General features: G+C 40.5%; 2 protein-coding genes across 2 annotated transcripts in view; one reads left to right on the top strand and one right to left on the bottom strand.

Annotated features, from left to right (window-relative positions):
* Positions 1-3,090: 3,090 nt before the first annotated feature.
* prkd4 (protein kinase D4) lies at positions 3,091-10,648 on the top strand (the record flags this gene model as incomplete). Its single annotated transcript, XM_080052489.1, is given in 16 exon segments — positions 3,091-3,217; positions 3,360-3,514; positions 3,847-4,048; positions 5,124-5,207; positions 5,891-6,056; positions 6,528-6,651; positions 6,884-6,961; positions 7,278-7,465; positions 7,467-7,491; positions 7,921-7,993; positions 8,252-8,358; positions 8,539-8,700; positions 9,186-9,284; positions 9,372-9,639; positions 10,005-10,090; positions 10,475-10,648. Coding segments are annotated over 16 exon segments (2,103 nt in total). The 5' UTR covers positions 3,091-3,105.
* Positions 10,649-10,935: 287 nt separating this feature from the next.
* The window catches only part of actn3b (actinin alpha 3b), a 34,713-nt gene continuing 22,667 nt past the window's right edge, over positions 10,936-22,981 (bottom strand). The window contains exons 5-21 of the mRNA XM_080052062.1: positions 22,477-22,564; positions 21,982-22,060; positions 21,422-21,503; positions 20,939-21,024; positions 20,623-20,715; positions 19,346-19,576; positions 18,894-19,041; positions 18,079-18,229; positions 17,134-17,242; positions 16,817-16,957; positions 15,780-15,962; positions 14,868-15,002; positions 14,328-14,507; positions 13,729-13,875; positions 13,351-13,416; positions 12,991-13,149; positions 10,936-12,449 (exon numbers count right to left, since the gene is read on the bottom strand). Coding sequence (XP_079908188.1) covers positions 12,288-12,449; positions 12,991-13,149; positions 13,351-13,416; positions 13,729-13,875; positions 14,328-14,507; positions 14,868-15,002; positions 15,780-15,962; positions 16,817-16,957; positions 17,134-17,242; positions 18,079-18,229; positions 18,894-19,041; positions 19,346-19,576; positions 20,623-20,715; positions 20,939-21,024; positions 21,422-21,503; positions 21,982-22,060; positions 22,477-22,564 — 2,240 coding nt within the window. The 3' untranslated portion in view covers positions 10,936-12,287. The remainder of the gene's footprint in view (positions 12,450-12,990; positions 13,150-13,350; positions 13,417-13,728; positions 13,876-14,327; positions 14,508-14,867; positions 15,003-15,779; positions 15,963-16,816; positions 16,958-17,133; positions 17,243-18,078; positions 18,230-18,893; positions 19,042-19,345; positions 19,577-20,622; positions 20,716-20,938; positions 21,025-21,421; positions 21,504-21,981; positions 22,061-22,476; positions 22,565-22,981) is intronic.

The following is a 22,981-nucleotide window of genomic DNA, read 5'->3' as shown; positions in this document are numbered from 1 at the left end:
GTGTCCTTTAACAAGCCTGAGCTGGGTGATTTATCTCCAAAATGCAGTGAAACTGCTCAGCACCAGATAGGTGTCAGAAATGAGGTTTTAAACAAATTAGGCAATGTGTTTTAAAAGTAACATTGAATATGTAAAGAAAAAGAAAAAAGAAAAAAAACAACAGTGTGCAGCAGAGCTGCTCCAGTGTAAATGTGCAGCAGAGCCAAAGTGAGCGACAAAGTGCTAAAAACAAGTCTGATTGCTTACATTGCACATCTAACGCCTTAACACAGTCCCACTTGGAAAATATTCAGTTGACGTTTTGACGGGCCTCTCAGAACAGTCAGGACATTGAAAGGTCACGGTACAGTCTCACACAGCCAGACCAAACTACAGCTAGGTTACGTATGAAGGAGGATGGTGTGGGTTTCTCTGTGATAATGTGGCTGTTGAGAAAACGTTGACTGATGTAGAGCTTTGGTTTTTGGTTGTAGTGTAGTGTAGTGTAGTTTTTTTGTACAATATGTATCTAAAAATGTAACTGACCTCGCAGGAATGTAGAAGACAAAGTAAGTTAATAATAAAAAATACAATTATAAAAAATAAAATTGAAACAGGTCAGTGAGTCGTAGGTGTTTCGGTCTCAGCTGGTCTGCTCTGCATTCTGCCTCCAGTCACAGAGGTGTGGTGTGGTCGGCTAGAGCACAGCAAACTTTCCAACCACAGGCTCTCCCTCCCTGTTTCAGGCACACACACACACACACACGCACACGCACAGTCCGCTTCACTCTAAGCAGCACACCTTTCAAATTGTATATCCCCCCTCTCTCTTTCTCTCATTTCCCGGCAGCAGGGTCTAAAGAATGTATTTTTTTATTAGGTGGTATTATTTGGTGATTATTGCAAACAAGAGAAATTATTATTATCAGAAGTTTGGTCCGGGGGCATGCCCCCCCGGAATTTCTTTTACCTTTTTAAAGTAAAATGCATCAATCTGGTGCACTTTGAGAGAAAATTTTAGAGGCTATATCAAATCCTGAGATACAGAAGGAACATTATTTTTCAGATTTTTCTTTAACAGGCAGCACTCTTTACTCTGCAACTGTAAAAACAGTACAGTAGATTGGTCTGCAGACCCATGTTACACGATGGAGGGGCCCATTTCAACAGATAAAGGGTGGATAGCTACTTTTTATGAACAATTTAGAATTCACACATATAAAGCTTATTTCTTTATGTGTGAGGGGGCCTTAAAGGCCAATCATGGAGCCCCTTTGACAGAGCTACTAATGCTATTGTTTTAACTTGCTTTTGTATTTCTCTATTACTAGTAGAGGGGCCCATGATGATTTCGATCTTGTTACATTTTAATGAGTAACCTTATATTGAGGCTATTCCTTTTTGGACCATGTTATTAATGAGCTCTTTGACTATGTGACATGAAAAGTTACTATCAGTATTTCTGGCTTAGGGCCCCCCTGAGCCCTTGGGCCCCTGGGCCTGTGCCCGGTGTGCCCATGCAGTAATCCACCCTTGGATCTCAGGGTCTGGGTTCTTGGATAAAGTCTCCCCCTGTGTGTGTCTGTGTCTGTGTCTGTGTCTGTGTGTGTGTGTGTGTGTGTGTGTGTGTGTGTGTGTGTGTGTGTGTGTGTGTGTGTGTGTGTGTGTGTGTGTGTGTGTGTGTGTGTGTGTGTGTGTGTGTGTGTGTGTGTGTGTGTGTGTGTGTCTGTGTGTCTGTGTGTCTGTGTGTGTGTGTGTCTGTGTGTGTGTGTGTCTGTGTGTGTGTCTGTGTCTGTGTCTGTGTCTGTGTCTGTGTCTGTGTCTGTGTTCAGGCTCCAGAATGCAGTGTGGTGGGCAGTGGAGAGAAGATTCTGCTGTTCAGACATGAGCCCGCCTCAGAGCAGCTGCTGCAGCGTCTCCATGGCGACGACCAGCTGCAGGATGGAGACCTCATCGAGGTCATCATTGCAGGTCAGAACCATAGATAGTATATAAGATAATAATATCAGAACGCAAAATTTAAACGTTTTGTGAGGCGGATTTTAATGACCCCATGGTCAAATCCCATAGTATTCGTAGGCTTTTATTTTTTAAATATTTTTTGTGCTTAGGCTACTCACGTGGGTGCTTTTACTTTGAAAGATCCCCACCGGAAACGGAACCGCACGGTAAAAAGTTTGACTGCGAATCGCTTTCAAGAAGCAAAGGAAAATTTTTTAACGGTCTAGCGCACCTGGCTGTAAAGGGCACAAGGATGTCAGTATTTCGTTTCATATCGTATTACTATCATAAAACTATGTATGGTTTATTGTTACATGCATAGCTAAAGCTAAAATTGTTTATTGTTTACTATTTAGGCATTTCATGGATATTGTTTAAAGGGTTAAAATATCATTTATTCGATTTTATTTGTTAAAGTTAAAATGTCTTATTTAAGCTTGTCATTTAGTGAAGTGTTACACATGGTAATATTTTGTTTTCTTTTTCCTTTAGTGCTCTACGGTGTGTTCACATTGTGTTCACTGTGTGTTTGAAACACACATTATTTAAAAAATCGCCATTTTTTCATTAAAGATTTGTGAACCATCAGTTTGAGAGCCAGACCATCATGCAGCCGGGGATGTGAACATTCCCTTGTACAGTACCTATCAGTGTGATTTTGGAGGGATATTGGAAATTTCATTAACAATGTCAATACATCAACTAACAACTAATGCTCACAAATACTCTGTACCTCCCACAACCAATCACATTTAATACAAAGTTAGAGCTTTTAAAACACACTGCAAGCTATGTGCCAAGTTGTGTGTCAGTAAGATGCATGTGGTGCTTTTTGTACAACACGTTCAAAACAAGGTAAAGTGGAGCTGCTTTGCTTGAAACAAACCAAACGTGAAATAAGAATGCAAAACAACTGAGATTTGTAAACCAAATGTTTAAATGCAGCAAAGGACAGGTGAAATGCATATCGTAAAATGTCAAATACTGTCAAAAAACTATTCTGAGAACAGGTTTCAAGTCAAGCTACGACAAAATGATATTTGGCAGTTGCACTTATAGAAAGTGGTCTAATTGAACTGTGTTCTCTTATTTGAATCTGACCCAGGATCAGCGTCAGTCACTGAGATGAGGATCCGTCCACACTCCCTGGTGGTCCAGTCGTACCGGACGCCCACATTCTGCCACCACTGTGGAGAGATGCTGTGGGGCCTCGTCCGACAGGGGTTGAAGTGTGACGGTAAAGCTTCATCGTTGACATCAGTAGTGTCATTATCCAGCATTGACAGCCTTTTGAAAAGCACAAAAGCAATTCACATTTTTTCAGCACTTTAGATTTAAAGCTTTGGAATGGTTTTTTAACTTCTTGTCATTCTTCTCAGGTTGTGGATTAGACTTCCATAAACGTTGTGCGTTCCTGTTGCCTAACGACTGTAGTCGAGCCCGTCGTCAGGTCAGCACCAGCCTGTCCCTGTTTCCTCCCCGACGACCACGCACACACTCTCTGTCCAATCAGGCCGGAGGCAGCCTGGAAGAGGTGAGGAAGTGCTAGTATCGTATTTTTTTTTATTTTTTCTTTTTTTTACTTTTGTGGTTTTACAGAAGTTAACACGTACAGACCAAACACATTTTTTGTAAAGTAGACAAGTACTATACCTTTGACAACAACAATAAACCCCATCCTTTCCCCTCTCTGCTTAAACAAAGCAAAAAAACACAAGACACACAGTTTAAAAAAGTGACCAAGAACTTGTATTGTTAAAGACCGGTGACAATTTATAAAAAAAAAAAAAAAGGATACTTGTTTACTTTTTTTTATACAAACTACCCCTGACGCTCCCACCCCACCCCCTTTCCCCCCCTCCCCAGATCAGCATGTTCAAGCCCTCGTCGAGGCCTCCGTCGTGGGCTGAGCCCCCTGTCTGGCTGGGCATCGGGAGCAGCAGCAGCGGGAGGAGCGCGGCGCAGGTCCCTCACACCTTCAGCATCCACAGCTACACCAAACCAACCGTCTGCCAGCACTGCCACCGGCTGCTCAGAGGCCTCTTCAGACAGGGGCTGCAGTGCTCAGGTGAGGGTTAATCAAATTGAGATTTAGCCTGTGATTTATTTAAATTAAATTTGTTATCATAATTCAGTTTTAGTGACATGGTGAGGTTTCCCTTTAAGCCCACCACGGGTTACTGACCTCTCTAGCACACACTCTTTTCTCTTTCCATGTGAAAGATATATTGTTGTTGTGTATAAATCTGCATTGTGGTTTTGTCGCTTTGGAGAATGATCATCTTTGCTTTGTGACTGTGAGTTAGGTGAGAAGATTGATAGCTAGCACCAGCAGCCAGTTAGATTAGTTTAGCTTCACATATAACTGAAAAGAGGGGAGAAACCACTAGCCTAGCTTTGCCCAAGGTAACAAAAAAAATTAAATCTCGGGAAGAGTCTCCGCAAGAAAGCAAAAAGCAATTCAATATCCTCAGATATAAACATTGTCCTCAAAACATTTGTTGTGTTATCAAATTGCTACTTGAGGTACAAGGTTTGAGATGAACGTTCACCATCAAATATGGCAAATATGGCAATCTTCAGCTATTGAACAGAAAAAGGTTTTGGTAGCTGTCCCTCTGTTTAAAACAGTTTTTATGATGTGCTGAGTCATGTCCTATATTAATATATATTCCTCCACGGTGGCCATTTTTAGATGCTGTGCTCCTCCTGCAGCCTGACATTAATGAGCCTTTTGTGGCTTACAGGTTCAGAAACAATAACTTGGCCCAAAGAGGCTCAAGTCAGATCAGCTGTGTTAGCAAGGAGCTTGTGTCTCATAGCTTAGACAGAAATGAAAAATCACTGCAAATCAGTTTTATTCTTTTGTAATTATCTTTTTTACTAGGAATTTCACATTTCATCACATCCACTGACAAATGTATATTTAATTATTAACAGAAGCGTTGTACAAAGACAAGAGTATTGGATTTTTTTTGAAGCAGTCTCACAGCCACTTCCTTTCATTTTGATCATATTGAAATCACTTTTTAAAATACTTTTTTTTTATCATGTATAAAAGTCGCCCTTGTGAGGTTGAAGAGCAATTTTTTTCCTCTATGTGTTTCAACCTGCCCTCTCTCTCTCTATGTTCCTTTCATCAGACTGCAGGTTTAACTGCCACCGGCGCTGTGAGCTGCTAGTCCCCAGAGACTGTCCCGGGGAGAGGAGAGGCGTCAATGGGGAAGGTGAGCGGCCGCAGCCCCTGGAGGCTCAGGCTTTACATTTTGTATTCTGGGCTCGTAACGTGTGGTTAGATCATCTTTGTTTGATCCACACACACACACTCACACTCACTCACACACACACACACACACACACACACTCACACACACACACACCCAACCCAACCCCCTTCTAATGTTCCCATAACCCTGTGATGATGGGGAGCGTGATTCACCCTCCATCTCAAGAGTGTTTGATAGATTCAGGACTCGTTTTAGATTCCCAGAAATATCACGTTCGTCCAAGCACTGGTGATGATTCTGGGATATGGCATCAAAGCTTAATGAGATTCAGAATGAGCTTACCACATACGATAACTGATACTGATAGCAGGCCACCATTTTCATTTATCATGTAAAACATCTCTTGGATAGATTGAGAAATTCCTACAAACATACAAACGCTTGAGGTTTTTTATTTCTTTTTAATACTTTGCATGTACATTGCTGGATTTCGGCAACTTGAAACACAATTTAAATGATTTCTCAACATTTTTATATCTGGATAATAATATTATTATCATTATAATGTCCTACGAATTGTACAATTCCCAGACTTTACTCTGGCATTTTTCAAAGCTCTAACAATTAACCAATTCCCTGAAATTTGTATAAACATAAAACTTTTTCATACAATTTGTCTTAAGAATCCCCAGCAGTGGGTCCCAGCTGCCCAGCAGACCTGGAGGAGGGGGATGATGTCTCAGAGCTCACCAGCACGTCGACATTAGAACTCTCTGATGACGAGATGTCCACTGACGGAGACTGGATGCCCGAGGCCAGGGACGAGGAGACGCCGCGAGAGCCAATGAGGTCAGAGAGGGTTTGACTCATTTATCGTCATAACGTCATCTCTTTTGAAAAAGGCGATGATGTCAGAGGTTTGACCGGCAGCTCTAACCATTTGCCACCCACACACATACTAAAACACACAAATTCATCTTTTACTATCATTCACTGAATGTATCTATATGGTAAGCTTTGGGGCCCTAGTGCCAACCAGAGGCATTTGGAAGATACCTTCAAAAGTGACCTAACCTAACCCTCTAACCCTCAACTAAATTAATTAAAAAATATTTCTCTTAATCCCAGAATCTTTGGTGGGTATAGTTGTAGGACTGATTCTAGTAAGTTTCATGTGCGTCAGACTTTCCTTGTGGGAGATAGCAACCCTACCCTACCCCTACAGGAAATGAATGGAATTCAATGTAAAGAACCCCCCCCCCCCCCCCCCCCAAATCTGCCTGTTTTTTATCTTTTTCTTGTCCTATTGTCTTTCCTCAGTCCGGTTTTCAGCAGCTACATTCCTCTGATGAGGCTGGTCCAGTCGGTGCATCACACTAAGAGGAGAGCCGCTGGAGTCCTGAGAGAGGGCTGGCTGCTGCACCACACCAACACTGATACACTGGTGAGACACACACACACACACACACACACACACACACACACACACACACACACACACACACACAAGCACACACCGTTAAGTAGTCACTTAACTATTTTTTAACCCGACCTCTATTCTTGTTCTTTACACCTTTGGGAAGTGAAATAAATGTGAAGAGGAAGAAAATGTTCACCGGCTGAATTTTTCTTTTTAAACATAAATTATTAATTATTTCTGTGTATTTTCCCTCAAGAGGAAACGTCATTACTGGATCTTGGACTGGAAGTGCATCACTCTGTACCAGAACGAGAGCAGCACCAAGTACTACAAGGTGTGTCTCATGACCCTCTAACACATGCTGATGTTCTTGTGCTTCTATTTAGTTTGATTCATCACAACACAATGTTTACAATTCACGAGTAGTCAACAATAACAATGATTGTTTGCAAAGACGTGGGGTGAGAATATAAACAAAGAAAGCTAAGAATATATTGTATATTTTTTTACCAAGTTTTTATTTTAATTTTTATATATATATATATATATATATATATATATATATATATATATATATATATATATATATACATATATATATATATGTTTTTAATATATATAAACATTGTCTTTTATATCTAAATCTACAGGAGATTACTCTGTCTGAGGTGCTGCAGGTGCGAGGCCCCTCCCAGCTCTCCGTGCCCCCGTTGCCCGGTAACGGCGGCCACTCCCTGGAGGTGGTGACATCATCGCTGGTGTACTGCGTGGTTGCCGGGGATGACGGGCCGGCGTGGGCCAGCGCCATACGCCAGGCCCTGATGCCTGTTCAGAGCAGTGGAGGGCGAGCAGAGCGGAACCAGGGTGAGATTGACAAAAACAACCAAAACTATTTTTATTTTTTATTTCACCTTTATTTATATATGAGATTTTTGTGAGAAACTGTTTGATGTAATCAGGACTGACTTATATTGAGGTGTTTGGCTATAAATAACTTATTACATGAATCTAAATCAATCCAAATAAATTTAGATTTTCATCATATATAACATAATAAAAGGTCTAATAATTATTATTTCTAATAAGTCAGACTTCCTCCAAACAAGGATAATCAAAGAATATTGTGAAACATTTTAGACTAACTGCCTATTATATATAAATATGAATTAATTTATCCTGCTCTGATTACAGATAAAGACTCGTACAGAGACAGTGTGGTAAGGATCAACTCCATACTGATTAATTTAGTTCTACGTCTTTGTGTGGTACACTGTTCATGTTTGTGTGTTTCAGGACATCAGCTCTGTGTATCAGATCTTCACAGATGAGGTGCTGGGCTCAGGGCAGTTTGGCGTGGTTTACAAAGGTGAGCTCATACTCATTGTTGATTTATCACCAAGAACTTAATCCTTGATATATATTGAGTTGCTGACTCTACTAGGGTTACTTTGCTTATTGAACACACTGTCTCTAATTTGGTGCTTATTGCAAAGTTCCTCTTAAAGAAACTTTCCAGGAAAATTGTGTTTAGTTGTAAACATTTCATCTTCGAGTGAAGGGGATTGTTAATCTTACTCAAACGCTTTTAGTAGTTATACAAGGCAATTTTCTTTTCACTCCTCAGGTACTCATAGGAAGTCAGGTCGGCCGGTTGCCATCAAAGTCATCGACAAGACTCGCTTCCCCAACAAACAGGAGCGACAGCTGAGGAATGAAGTGTCAATCTTACAGGTATCAGCATCAGGTTAATTTACTGACAAACAGGTTGTCACACATAAGGAGTTCGCCTCTGTAACTTGGTGCATATCAATGAAATACTAAGAGAAAAAGGAAAAAAACTATAACGTGCAAAAGTTTTGTTAAGCAATATAAAAAATAAGTAGTAGATGTGTTTGTGTGTGTGCTGGCCAGAGTCTGTCCCATCTGGGTGTTGTTCTGACGGAGGGGATGTTTGAGACAGTGGAGTACGTCTTTGTCGTCATGGAGAAGCTCCATGGAGACATGCTGGAGATGATTATGTCCAGTGAGAGAGGCCGACTCCCAGAACGCAGCACTCGCTTCCTGGTCACACAGGTCTCTCCCATCTTACGTACTCTGGAATTCTTTACATTGTGCAAATTCTATGTTTGTCTTTTTTTGACAGTGGTTTCCAACATAGTGGGAAGGAGCCCACCGCGGGTTACCACCACATAAATCTGACAGGGACATATGAGATTGTTTAGTTTTTTTCAGACTTAAATTAATCCATAATTTGTGCAGACTCTTTTAGGCCATCCATCAGCCTGGGGACCACATTAACCATGAAGATAGCAATGTTTTTGTGTGACCTTCTGGATTAATAAAGCTTTAAAATATTGTACTATAACTAATTATTTATTTGTGTGTGTGTGTGTGTGTGTGTGTGTGTGTGTGTGTGTGTGTGTGTGTGTGTGTGTGTGTGTGTGTGTGTGTGTGTGTGTGTGTGTGTGTGTGTGTGTGTGTGTGTGTGTGTGTGTGTGTGTGTGTGTGTGTGTGTGTGTGTGTGTGTGTGTGTGTGTGTGTGTGTGTGTGTGGGGCAGATCCTCGAGGCTCTGAGGTATCTGCATTTCAAACACATCGCTCACTGTGACCTCAAACCGGAGAACGTGCTCCTGGCCTCCGCTGACCCTTTCCCTCAGGTGGGAATTTTGTCATTATTTTTACACGACCATTTCAGGACAAACTGCCTTTGAATCAACCCTTTTTTATGTGTGTGTGTGTCATAGGTTAAGCTATGCGACTTTGGCTTTGCCCGCATCATTGGTGAGAAGTCTTTCCGGCGCTCTGTTGTGGGCACCCCGGCCTACCTTGCCCCGGAGGTGATCAGCAGCAGCGGGTATAACCGCTCCCTGGACATGTGGTCTGTGGGCGTCATCATGTACGTCAGTCTGAGCGGGACCTTCCCCTTCAACGAGGACGAGGACATCAAACAGCAGATCACCAATGCAGCATTCATGTATCCACGGCAACCATGGACCTCCATCTCACTGGAGGGTGAGCGGGAGCTTTTCTTTTCTGTTGTTGTTGATTCAAGCTGTTGAAACTACGTGATTTTTTTATAAAGCCCCCGGAAAACCTGGTCTAAAATAGTAAAAAAATCAATATATGATATTAAAATTGTGACTTAATAAGCTTTTACAAAAATCTGATGGAAAATAAATTACCATAAATATTATAGAACTTAGTTAATATGACTCTTATCAGATGCTTACTGTCATGCAACTAACTCCCCAAATTTCATAGTAAGAAGGACTTTGTGGATTTGGCTTAACAAGGGCCAAACAGATTTCTCCTGTTGGCCACTGGGTGTCTCCATTGGACCGCTGGTAAAACTAAAGTGAATGTGTTTCTCTGTCCAGCTGTGAGCCTCATCAACAACCTGCTGCAGGTGTCGGTCAGACGCAGGTTCAGCGTGGGCAAAGCTCTGGGACACGTCTGGCTGCAGGTCAGATACAGTAACGCTTATTTATTTATTCAGAGTCGATCAGTGTGTCCTTTTATCACAAGCTACTATCCGCTATGATCTGTCTGCATTGATAAATACAAGCGTAAAGATGTAAGTGTATAATGCTTAGAAGATTTTATTTTTATCTAACCATGACATGTTTGTAATCCAGTTTTCTGCAATTTTAGAGTCGTTACTACATACTGATTGATAACATTTAATTTCCAAATGTACTTTATACTATCTTATTTTTAACAGCATCATAAAGTTGTGTAAAGAAATAAGGCATCCAGTTGGTTAGATTCATGGGGCTCGTAGTCTCTAGACACATTTGGGACCCATATTATATTATTTTAAATTGACGGATAGGTTTTCTTCTTGCAGGACTTCCAACTGTGGTGCGACCTGAGGGAGTTTGAGCAGCGGATGGGCTGTGTGTATCTGACGCACCGCGGGGACGAGGAGCGCTGGAGACGCTACGCCCACGACAGAGGCCTGAGCTTCCCCTCGCATCTCTGCCACGACCCGGACAACCAACCAGAGACCACAGAGGGCTAAGGTCAGACAGTGTGTGGACTGTGCCTTTTAAGTTGAAACCAAAGATGTTGTTGATCAGCATTGGACCAAATATAGTTATCTTTGCATCTTTTTTTGTGTGTTGCTCATGTTAAAGTTAAAAATCAGGTGTTTTTTTTGCGGGAAAAGGCAGAAGGAAATCAAGGACACATATTCAACATATCCATTATTCCTATTTGTATACTTGAAAAAAAAAGGTTATTTTTTATAATACTCGGTTAATAAAAAAAAACAACACAACTGCTGTTTAGTAATATAATTTTCCTTTTTTATTCCAAGTTGTGGTTTTTAATATTTAACTGTGTGAAAGTGAGTTTCTGTGATTGACAGAATGATTTGAGGAGGAGAATGGGGCACATATGAGAATCCAATTTCATCATCTTCACACAAAGGCAGGATTCGACATTGCACTGCTGATCATGGCCGGCCTGTCGATGGGACCAGAACCCTATTTATTGGCTCCCTCACTGACATAGGCCTGCTATGGTCCCACATACAGTTATTCGATTCGTTTTCATTTTTGTCCATAACTTTCCTGATGCCCTGCCCTCTCTCTCTCACTGCTTCAACACCTCTCTCGGCCCATGTCCTTCCTCCTTTGCGACGTTACACAGTCACATTTATACGTTCAGACATGTTAATTGAATTGAAACAAAATTCCTGAATTTAGAGGAATCTGGACAGAGAGGAGAGAGGTGTGTGGGATCGTTCTCTCTGGCCTCAACAGTTTGTCTTTCTGTCTCCGTTCTTAAGTCCAGCCGTGGCCATTTCTTTGTCTATTTACCCACAGTGCTTTGCTCTGAGTTGCCCTCCCTGCCTGTCTGCCGTCTTCATCTTTATATTCAATGCTTCAGAGTTTACGTGCTCCCATTCGCCCTCCATTTGTTCCTGAGCTTAAGGCTTTAAGATCTTCAGGTTACTAGGTTTCACAGTGCTGTACTCTCTCTTTTAAACTGACTGGCTTTGTAACAATTGTAGCACCGGGCTTTCTTTCTTTGCGTTTTTGTATGATTAAGGAAGAGTCATAGACTCAAAGACAGCGTTTTTCTAAACTTCAACATAGCATGCATGTGCACAAATACACAACCAACCAAGCCAACTGACCAACATCTTTTTTTTTTATCACATTTCTTCTTTAATTACCCTTCTACAAAAAAAATATGTCATCTGAGAGAGAGGGAGAGAGCAGGAGGCGTTGCTCAAAATAACTCACGATTTCTTCCTCTCCCTCGTTACCCCCTCCTATTTACCGTCTCCTAAAGGCAGGTATGTTTATGTATGCTTCTAGCATAAGTTCAGTGCAATACCCGGTGTGTTATATATGTTTTTAAGGCACTCTTGATACAAATGAGGGACAAACTGGCCTGCTCCAAACATATCTTCTAAGATTTGAGCAACGTCTTCTACTCTCACCCTCTCTGGGCAGTGTATTTTGGGCGTGAAAAGGAAGGATGGGGGATAAGGTGGTGGTGGAGGAGGAGAAAGGGAGAGAAAGTTAAGATTTGAAAGAGGAAGAAATGAGAAGAACAAAGAATATAGAAGGACAGTGAAAGGGGTTTCAATGGCTCTCTCCACAGAGGAGAGACGGGGGGAAGAGGAGCTGAAGAGTGAGCGGCTGTGTTTATAAGTCGCTCTCCCCGTAGAGGGCGCTGGAGAAGGAGATGTAGTCCAGGGCTCCGGTGGTGGTGCTATCGGCTCCGATGTACCTGGTCATGCGGCTGATGCAGTACTCGGCTTGCTCTGGAGGAAGCTCCCTGCGCAGCTCTTCAACCGTGATGTAGTTCTGGAGAAGAGGGAGAGGCGATAAGTAAAGTCTCATAGCAGAGAATATACTTGGCTAAGATCTGTGTGTTTATTATTTGATTTTGTCTACTACTTAAAAGGTGGAAGCAGCGAAATAGATATCAGAATATCTCCTTGCGATCCGCTACCTGTCTAAACTGTTTGTGTGGTGTAAAAAAAATGTGTTAATGCTCTGTAAATGGTCATGTTGCCTACTATGGTATGGAAAGGTAGCGGATCATAAGTAGATATTCACTTATTTAGACATAAAGCTTTCCCCAGAATCGCTCAATCCACTTTAAACCATTTAATTCTCAAGCCATAATTACTCCAGATTAAAATAATCAGGATGTTTACGTGTGCTAAGAAACCAGGGGCCTGTACCAAGCAGCTAGTGAGCCAGCTATCTTTGGGCTTAATTCAGGTTTTCTGTTTGGTTGCTAAAGTTTCATACCTGTCTGGGGTGTAACACTGTAACTACAGTTTATGTCAGTGGTAAATGTTGTAAGCTTAGATATGTTGTGCTGTATTGGTGTGCTCACCTTGTCTGAGGCCAGGATCTTGAACGAGGCCATGACCTGTTCTGCAGTGTCGGTCTCGGCGGTTTCGCGAGTCATGAAGTCGATGAAGGCCTGGAAGGTCACCACGCCTGTGTTGTTGGAGTCAACCAGGGTCATGATGCGAGCAAACTCAACCTCACCCTGTCGGAGGAAAAACAATGGATTAGTTTAACAGCAGTTAATACATAGGTTAAATGACCTGGTATTTGAAAATCCAGCTAAATGTTTGATTCTTGCTACTTTAAAATCCGCTCAAATCATTGTACACAGAGTTTTTTTAATTATTTCTTGAACAAAATCAAACTTAGTGAAGTCAAGTTTGACTATGAATGTTGCACTTACCAGATCGTAACCCATGGAGATGAGGCAGGCACGGAAGTCGTCTGGATCCATCTTGCCGTTTCTCTTCTGCAAAGGAAAAACATGGTTGTGTTATTATTGGAACAAAAACTTTAGATGGTGCAGCTCCTAGAATAACACCTATGTTTTATATCTTGCTGGTGCTAAAATATTGAGCTAACTGAAATCTTGTGATATTACATTTTTATATTGAAACTTTTGACGGACACATAACATTAATATTTGCGAAATTTTGATTTTTAATAATTAAAATATGAAAACTATCCTGGAGTATTTTATACTCTATGGAATTTTAGACATTAGCTAAAGCAACCATATTTACAGCAAGAGATTGATTTCCTATGTCAGTGAAGGGCTCACCCTGTCGAAGTGGTTGAAGGAGGCTCTGAACTCGTTGAGCTGCTCCTGGCTGATGCCCTTGGCGTCGCGGGTCAGGATCTGGTTCTCCACCTCGTTGATGGTTCTGGCGATGGTGGTGAGCAGCTGCTCCCAGCCCACACGCACGTGCTGCAGGAACACAAACAGGGAAAATATACATTTAAAGGTGCACTATGTAACTTTGGGTGTGTCAGAGAAGTGAAACTGTTCTATTCTCATGTGAACTCAACTAATGTCATCATAGGAAAATTGGATCCCTTGAACACTTTTTAAGTTAGAAAGTTTCCTGTAAAGTTACTGTTTTACTGTTGTTGTTTACAGTGGCAGGGCCCACAGTTTTGTTTAGCGACATATTCTAGTCTAATCTACTTCCAAAAAATATTTATTCATTTTATTTATGATAGAATTATCCAATACTAAGAATTACATGTAGTTTCAAAAAAATCGGTTCTTTAAACTAACTGCAGCCACTGAAAATGTAAACAAATCCCCCTCCCCTGAAACTGCATAGTGCACCTTTAAGCAAAGGAACTTGGTAAAAAGTCAGCCTATCACCATTGCAGCAGTAAACTCCACCTTACCTCCATGTTGTAGTTGGTGTGCTTGTTGTCGAAGATGAGGGACTCCTGGCTGAGCTGGTGGTCGCCCTCCAGCTTGTCGATGTTGGATTTGTAGTTGATGATGTTTTGTTCGTATTGCTTCAGACTGTTCATCTGTTCCTCCAGAGAGCCTGCGATGTCCACAGACACATGGCCGATCTCCTGCACATTTACACAGGTCGGAAGGAAGGATGATATTTAAATATCGCATCTTGATATGGAGTCTGTGACTGTGTGTGTGTTGGCTCTTGAATAATAGGTGTTTCTGGAAATAGTATGACAACTAAATAACTTTAAATGGACTGACAATTGTGATTTCAAAAGGGAGCTTATTTTTTACACATTCTCAGTACTGTTTATATTTTATTGTAATGCATTGTTAAATTGTTTGTTTTATAGGAATAATGTTTGAATGTCCAAAATAAAAAAAATCCTAGTGTAAATAAACGCCTTTATTTGTTTTTTTGGTGATTCTTTTTTTCTACCTCCACAGTGAAGTGTTGCATTACAATAACACTGTACCTCCATCTTGGTTTGAATCCAGGGTCCGATGATGTTGGCCTGGGCAGCGAACTGGCGCCTCAGCCTCTCGTTGGCCTGCTGTCTGGCCACCTCCTCCTGGAGCATTTGGTCTCTGAGGGGAACAAGGTGCTTCACCTGCAGGGGACAGATTAAACCCAAGAGCGTTATAAGAGCTTCTTCTTCACTGAAGCACTCTCCATACTTTGGCCACCGTTTACAGTTTATGGATAGTTATCTAAAGTCACTGAAAGGACATTGTATGGACATTGGAAGCCATGTAAATTTAAAGTAGCTACGAGGAACTTTTTACTTTTCTGAAACAGTCTAATTTGTTCTCTGATGATCATACATTACATTTAACAGCAAACTAAATCAATGCTATTTTTATATAGTATTTCAGAATCACTTTGTCCAGGTTAAAACAGGAACAACAACTGGTGTGGTAAAAACACAACCTCTTTTGTCTAAAGGGGCTCCTAGAATTAACACAAACTGAAAGTTCCTCATAGCCACTTTATTGATGCATGCAATGTATATATAGTTGTTCCAGTCCAGCTTGTTTAATTTAACTAGTAACTTTATGATTACCACGGGAACAAAACTATTTCTTGACGCACATCTGAGCGACAGATTGTGTTCTGTAGTTATTTTGATTTGCCCTGAGAATTTGCAGCCAGCAGTATTTAGTGTCGCGCTCCAACCTAAATGTACTGTACTATTCCTGACCTGTCGCTATGTATGTGCTGCACTTATTATTAGCCAGATGACCAAATGCAGGGCGCAGGAGTTAGGTTGACATTTCCTGTTTACGTCAACTCACAAAAAACAGAAATAAAAGCAGATGCAGAAGGCGATTGGATACTATTGGACCTATATTAATAATGATAATAAATCAGTTCTATTTGGACTCACAGTATCCCACTTAGTGCTGATGTCCTGGGGGGAGAGGTTGGTGTAGGGGTTGATGCCGGAAAGCTTGATGCCGTAGGTCTGGGCGATCTTCAGGATCTCGTTGTGGATGCCCATGGTGGCCATGCGCTCCTTGTCGGCCTCAGGCAGAGTGGCCTTGAACTGGTCGTGAGCGGTGATCAAGCTCTGAAAGGAAAGTGGACGAGGGTTAAGATCACAGCAATTCATTTATTTTTTGTCTTTTCTCTGTCTTTATTTTATTTTATGTATATTCTTATATATTTATTTATTTACTTATTGCATTGCTTATCCTTTGTTTTATGTTCACACTTTGAATCGGTGATCATAATGTATATATGTACAAAAAAGGGGGGCAACAAACAAATTCAAGTAAGACATTTTCTTTTTCTTTTTTAATCACAGCAAGTTTGACTATCTAAGATCAGTGTTTAACATGGAAACATTCCTTAGAAACTTAATTTTCCAGCAATTCACATTGTATAGAATTTATTTTTTGTTGCCTAGAACTTGAAAATATCTTCCTTTTGGACAGAAAAAAAGCCAAAATAGTTCATGTGTAGCTGAACAGAGAGTACTTCCCAAGTTGGACTCTGGAATGTCACATGCCAGAGCTTCCCATCTCTATGACCTATCGGCTCTATATACAGTATTGCCCGGGGGAAATACTGACATTTTATTATATCCTTTAATCCTTTATATTTCTGACTCCTAAAGGTCTCCTGTCAGTGCAGATATTTAGGTTCAATCGGAGAACCACGGTTCCTTAATATATATTTTTTGCTTTTCAAGAAACAGTTTTGATTTAAATCAGGTAAACTATCAGTTAAAGAGAAAAGGGATTATTTTTTGGTGTTGTGTTTTGTATGTGTAAACGCCAACAGAATTACCTTATGTGGCGCTAGAGCTAAAAAATCTAAAAAACTAGTGAGTAAACACATCTTTATCGAAAAAAAAATCTATTTTCTAGAATATAATTTAGTCTCGCTATACCCAGCCATTGGGTCCCTAACAGAACAAACCTGGATCTCCTCAATGCTGTGGACGATGAACATGTCCTGCAGATCCTCCATGGCTCCGTCCATCCAGTTGTTGAATGGCGCCGCCCTCTTGGCAAACTCCAGGTACAGCTGGTCAATGGTCTCCCACAGCTTCTCCACACGCTAAACACACACAAAATATTTTTGTATACATTTTTTTAAGCACTGGTTGGTTATGAGAATTAGCGAACATTTAACTAAATACATTTAGTTATTTATGCTATGATTTGTATTCATTTTATTTAACCTTAAATACCATACAGTCATAATGTTGTTTTTTTGTTCTGCTAGTTACAAACCTCCAGTGCGTCCCTCCTCTTCTGGGTAAGGGTGCCCAGGTTGTCCCACTGGTCACAGATTCCCTGGCAGCGGGTGTTGACTGAGGCAGCATCATGGTAGTCCAGCTCACTGGAGGAGAAACACAGTGACTTTAATCATCTGTAAAATAGACTGACAAATCGAATGTTTATTTATAATGTCTCAATGTTAGAAGTTCTATATATTAATAAAAAACTAAGTATGGAGTAGGTTCAGGAAGTTCGCTGCTCGTCTACTAACAAAAACACTTTCAATGCCACATTTCATAAAGGTATTAATCACTTGCCACCTTTTGAAAGTCCCTCTAACAAACTGTTCCCCAAAGTTATACTTATATTTTCCCCAAATGTCTAGGATATACTAGAATACTGGATTTTTATTTTGCACTTTGAGAGGTCTTCCTAGAAATGTTTGCTTTTGAGTTTGATTCATCTGCTTTTGAAGAAGTGAATGATAAATTATAGGTGGCACACATACATATTGAGCGTTATGGTGCTGAACAGCTCATGTTACACTGTATGGAGCATCAAAGAGATCATCTCAAAACTTTCTGTGAAAATCCTAAGAGTGGTCATGAATAAGGAACTTGTGGGATCAGAGGTTTCTGCTCTTTCATCTTTTTATGATCCTGATTAATATTCGTTCCACTCATCTTTTGTTCTTCACCTCATCTCCTCTCTGTCCCTCCTATATTTTCTAGATTAGCCTTCCTGCCGTCAATCTAACATCATTTAAGTTATTAAATTATCCCATACATAACTGTTTTCCCCATGTGCTTCAAATTAAAAAGCCCAACACATAACTCTGTCACTCATATACTCTATTACTCAATGAAACCCTTAAAGAAAATTACATAATTTCTTAAAGCACATTCCTACTCTCCCCCTCAGTTCCTAGCCTTTGTGCCCCTGTGCCCGGCTTCTTACTTGAGCTCCTGGGCGATGGCAGCGATCTGCTCCACTCTGTCCTGGTGGGCGGCGAGGTCGCTCTCAAACGCCTCGTGCTTCCTCATGAGGGCCCTGATCTCCATCAGAGAGGCAGACTCATAGTCCTTCTGGGACAGCAGGTCTTCCTTACCTTAAAACACAGAGGGAGTTTGATATATTTCACTACAAGCTTTAAAATGTATACAACTCTCGCTTCAGTCTGGTCGTTTGTCTTCCCTCCACTGCAGATAGAACTTTTCTCTGACTCACTAGAGCTTTTTATTATCCCCATAAATGACTCCAGATAGCTCCGTCACTTTATATATATTTTATTATGTGATTTATCATGTTCTGACCAGCTTTTAATGATTATTCTACGGTGTATTTTCCCTTTAGATAGTATATTAAATAGACGGGTGAATGGCAGAAGATGAAAAGCTTTAAGTCACCCTTCACTGTAAAATGTGCTTCACTTGTTGCTACTTCAATTGCATGTTTGAGCCTTACCTTGCAGAATAATTTAAGAGAGTTTGACATTAGAAGGCTATTTTAAAATGTATCTGCTGTGCTCACCTTAAATCAGAGTTAAATTAAATTTACGTTTCCTAATGGAGCCATCCAAACATCTCTACAAATCTTTTCCCTTTAATTTGGAATTTCCCCCTCAAAATTCAAATATTTGTTTATTCTATTAACACAAAATTGGTTGAAAAGTTGACGATTTTGGCTAGCACTTCTCCAATCCCTAATGTCTTGAGTTTTTCTGGCTTTTTAGAATGATCCCGGAGTCTTGGTTTAAATGATATTTCTCACACCTCCAGTCCAGGACTCGTGCATGGAGCACTTCTGCTTGAACTTCTCGGCCAGATGGTCGAGTCTCTCCAGACGGCGGATCTCGGTGAGCAGCCACTCCTCGTAGCCTTTCTCCACTCCCTCCAGACCCTTCCAGGCATTAGCAATGTCCTGGAGGAGAGAGACGCTTTATCAACACTGTGCATTTAGAACAATAAATACATTCTTTTAGAAGATATTCACAGATTTTTACAAAAAGTCATTTTAACAACAATTGTCTCCAGAATTGCTGCCTCCACCTTGCACTGTCAGTTCACAAAGCAGCAGGTTTACAAGGGATTTCATAAGGTTTATGGAATGAAAATCAACATATAATAGGGAGAAGTAATCCTTCAGCTGATTACAAAGCCTGAAAAGCTACACTGACAGCCTGAAGCAACAATAACACACTAAGCTAAATATCCGTGGTTCTTACCGACACCATCTTGCCCTCGGAGGGCATGAACGCGGGCCTGTTGCTCAGCCTCAGCTTGGTCTGCAGGGTGTTGAAGTTGATCTCCAGTTGACATTTCTCCTGGACGCGTGGCGGCTTGTGGATACGACGGTAGTCACGGAAATCCTCCAACTTCTGCTGCATGGAACGCATGGTCTGCTCGGCCGTGCGGTTCTCCAGCCAGGGGATGGTGCGACGGATCCATTCCAGCAACTACAAACATAAAGAATATTCAAAATGATTTGGTTTATTCATCTCTGTATTGTTCATGATAAGTTGTATATCAGGGGTGTCCAAACTTTTTTCACTGAGGGCCACATACAGAAAAATCTACGAAGGGCCGGGCCACTGCAAAAATAACACATTTATCAGGACATGTAGCTGCTCTGATGTTTAGTTTCATAGTGTCTTCGTAAATTGTAATCCTTCTTCACGGCAACACTTTCCTTGCAAATTAAACACATTTCCCCTTTAGGGCTGACCAAACCATTGACTATTGTTAAATGCCATTCAGACACCCAGTGTTTTCTGCTATTGCCTCCAATGCAGCTGGGTGAAAATAGTAGCCAGCCGAGATCCCGTCCCTCCTAGGGGGGTCGGGGGGTATGCCCCCCCGGGAGATTTTTTTAACTTTTTAAAGTGAAATGCATGAATCTGGTGCACTTTGAGAGGAAAATTAAGAGGCTTAATCTGAAGAATTTTGTATGAAAAAATAATTTGGAGACACTGTGTCCGATGAATTAGAAGCTATTGAAGAAGGATGGATTTAAAAAAAAAAAAAAAAAAAGGCCATATTACATTACATTTTTTAAATCGGCCACGGGCCAATAAAAAGCGGGCCGTGGGCCAACTTTGGACACCCCTGTTGTATATCCTGCAAATAAAATCATCCTACATTCCTATTACTGTGTACTGTATGTATTAGTAAATTGTAAATGACTGGATTTGGGTTCATTTTGGATACATTTAGAAAATCTCAGCTATTCCCAAGTATTTTCATCATTTCTGTATATTGTAAATGTATATTATTCTCAGCTGCTCTTCTAAACTTTCAGTGAGTTCAACACTTGCTCAAATTCCCCTCCAGGGATCAATAAAGTATTTCTGATTCTGATTCACTTATCTTTATACTATCGATTTGCCGTCAGTGATTTCAGAGCAGTCATGTAAAGTCAGTACGTTTAGAGCAAAGCGGCCATTTTAAACTGCTGGAACATTGAAGTATTGCTGTTGCTGATTGTGAAAGTATTGTGTCTCACCTCGCTGGCCAGCTTCTCGTACTCCTCCATCAGCTTCTCATTCTCCTGGTTGACAGCCAGCACTTTGCAGATACGGTTGGCGGCGGTCTCGGCCTATGAAAATGAGGGACAATAAATAAACATTTACACCTTATCCTAATAGTCCAGATTGATACAACTCTCACATTAATGAATTAGGACTGCTGTTATATCACATTGATGATGTTTTATCAAGTCATTTCAACATGTGCCGTTACACACAAAGCAACTAGATAAGTAAAACATTGAAAACTAATATGATTCTGTATGATCACTACAACATAGAATATCATGTTACCTGCTCAGCGCCAGCGAAGGCGTGGTAGAAGCAAGACACGTAGGTCATGATGGCCTTCTCATCGGGTTTGGGTGTGTTCACAATATCTGGGGGCCGAAAAAATAAGAATTTAGATTCTTTCAAACAAAAGCTTTTGAACAAACATCCCATAGTGAGCAAAAGTCACAAATAAAGTCAAGTTATTATTATTCTACATGATGTGTCATTTACTGTGTCACCATAATGATTTGTAAAGCAACTTTGTAAGATTTGAATATTACAACATCTTTCCATGTAAAAATGCAAAAATATAGAAAGTAGAGAACTCTATAATGCATTTTAGCCATTACCCACAAAAAATAATAAAATACATTCATTTTTGAATGTATATTGTTTGAATTCTCTATTCCTTGTACCATCTGTCCAGCATTTTGCCTCAGTGGAGATGAGCAGTCTGAGTTCCTGCAGATGTTTGTCATTCTGATTGTTGTTTCACAGCCTCACCTTCAGCGTCAAGCATCTTAGGGATGTCCAGGAACTTCTCGGCCACCTCGAAGGCAGTGTTCAGGTTACCAATGGGGTCGTCCTAGAGGGAGACACAACTTCTGTCAGACACACACATAGGACTGTATTGGCTTTGTCATAAAAAACATGAAATGTACTACACAATATCGCAAATCATAATAACAGCCAGTGTCAGTTACTCTTTTTTTTGACCACTGCGAAAATGAATTAAATACTCTTCTATTTTTTTTAAAAGGTTAAATTGAATCAATTTATATAAAAAAAACATTATTATTACTTAATAGCACTGCAAATATGAGACATTGGCTGACATAGAAAGAAATTCATTTGAATATAGGATACCCAATCTTTTTCTAACCCATTGACAAAAGGACTTGATATTGCAACACTTTGTCTGCACTTGGTTATAACATACTAAATTGCATACCCTGAAAACACAGTGTTCATAGTACAGACGATTTTTCACAGAATGTCACTTGAAAGTAAAGCAAATCCAAAGAGGAAGAAAAGGGGGAAATAAGGAAGGTAGGACAGGGCACCTTTCTCAGTTTGGAGTAGTCAATGAGGTCGGGTCTGTGTCTGTGGATGAGGGCGCACAGAGCCAGGCCGTCCTTCCAACTGAGCCATGAGAAAAGGTTGGAAAAGAGGAAAGAGACAATTCGTAAGACCAATAACGATGAAAAGAGTTAGAGAGATGGCAAAACCGGATGATAGAGATAGAGTAGGAGCATGGAATATGGGAAGACAATGTCACCAACAGATTTGGAAAAAAGGAAAACAGAAGAAGAACGAAAAAAACTAACCCTGCGTTCCAAATCACATACATTTTCTATTTACTATATTGCATACTTTAGAATGCTGGTTTGCATACTACAAATGCATTTGGATGTATAAGGGCATCCAAGTATTTTTTCTGGCATACTAAATAGTATGAAAGTATGGGTATTGGAACGTAGTGACAGTAAAACATTTATTAGAAACAGAGAGATGGTTGCAGTTCCCAGTAAATCCACAGTGCGGCGTTGTAGGCCAACCTGATGTGGAAGTTCTGCACATTGACATTCCTGTAGGGGGCAGTCTTCCTCTGGCACCACAGCAGCAGACCCTCCTTAGCAGAGGTCTCTGTGAAATATAAAGGAGGGAGATGGTGAGAAATGTAGCACAGATGAAAGAAAATACATCGTTGTTTAAGGCGAGAGCCTGCAGGCCATCACAACCATATTTAATGGCCATTATCTCAACATTAGTTTTTTACTCAACCAAAAATCTCAACTTCTTACATCAACTCAACTTTCCATAATCATTCTCAGCATTTTTCTGAAGGTCATTACAGACAGATCTGTTCATATGTTGTTAATTTTCTGATTTATGATACATTTTGTACTTGAAAACATGCCGCAAAGGCATTTGTTCATAACATTTTTTATTTATAAAATGGAAGGCTGTATCCAAATGCTGTTTGGACTCTAATACGTTGTGAAAATGAAATAAAGATTTGAATAATGTTTTATCCATCATCTATATTTTTAAAAGAGATGC

Source organism: Ammodytes marinus, assembly GCF_949987685.1.
Source record: "Ammodytes marinus genome assembly, chromosome: 23".
Taxonomy (NCBI): Eukaryota; Metazoa; Chordata; class Actinopteri; order Uranoscopiformes; family Ammodytidae; genus Ammodytes; species Ammodytes marinus.
The sequence above is the reverse complement of the archived record's forward strand: the minus strand, read 5'-3'. Positions and strand labels throughout refer to the sequence as shown.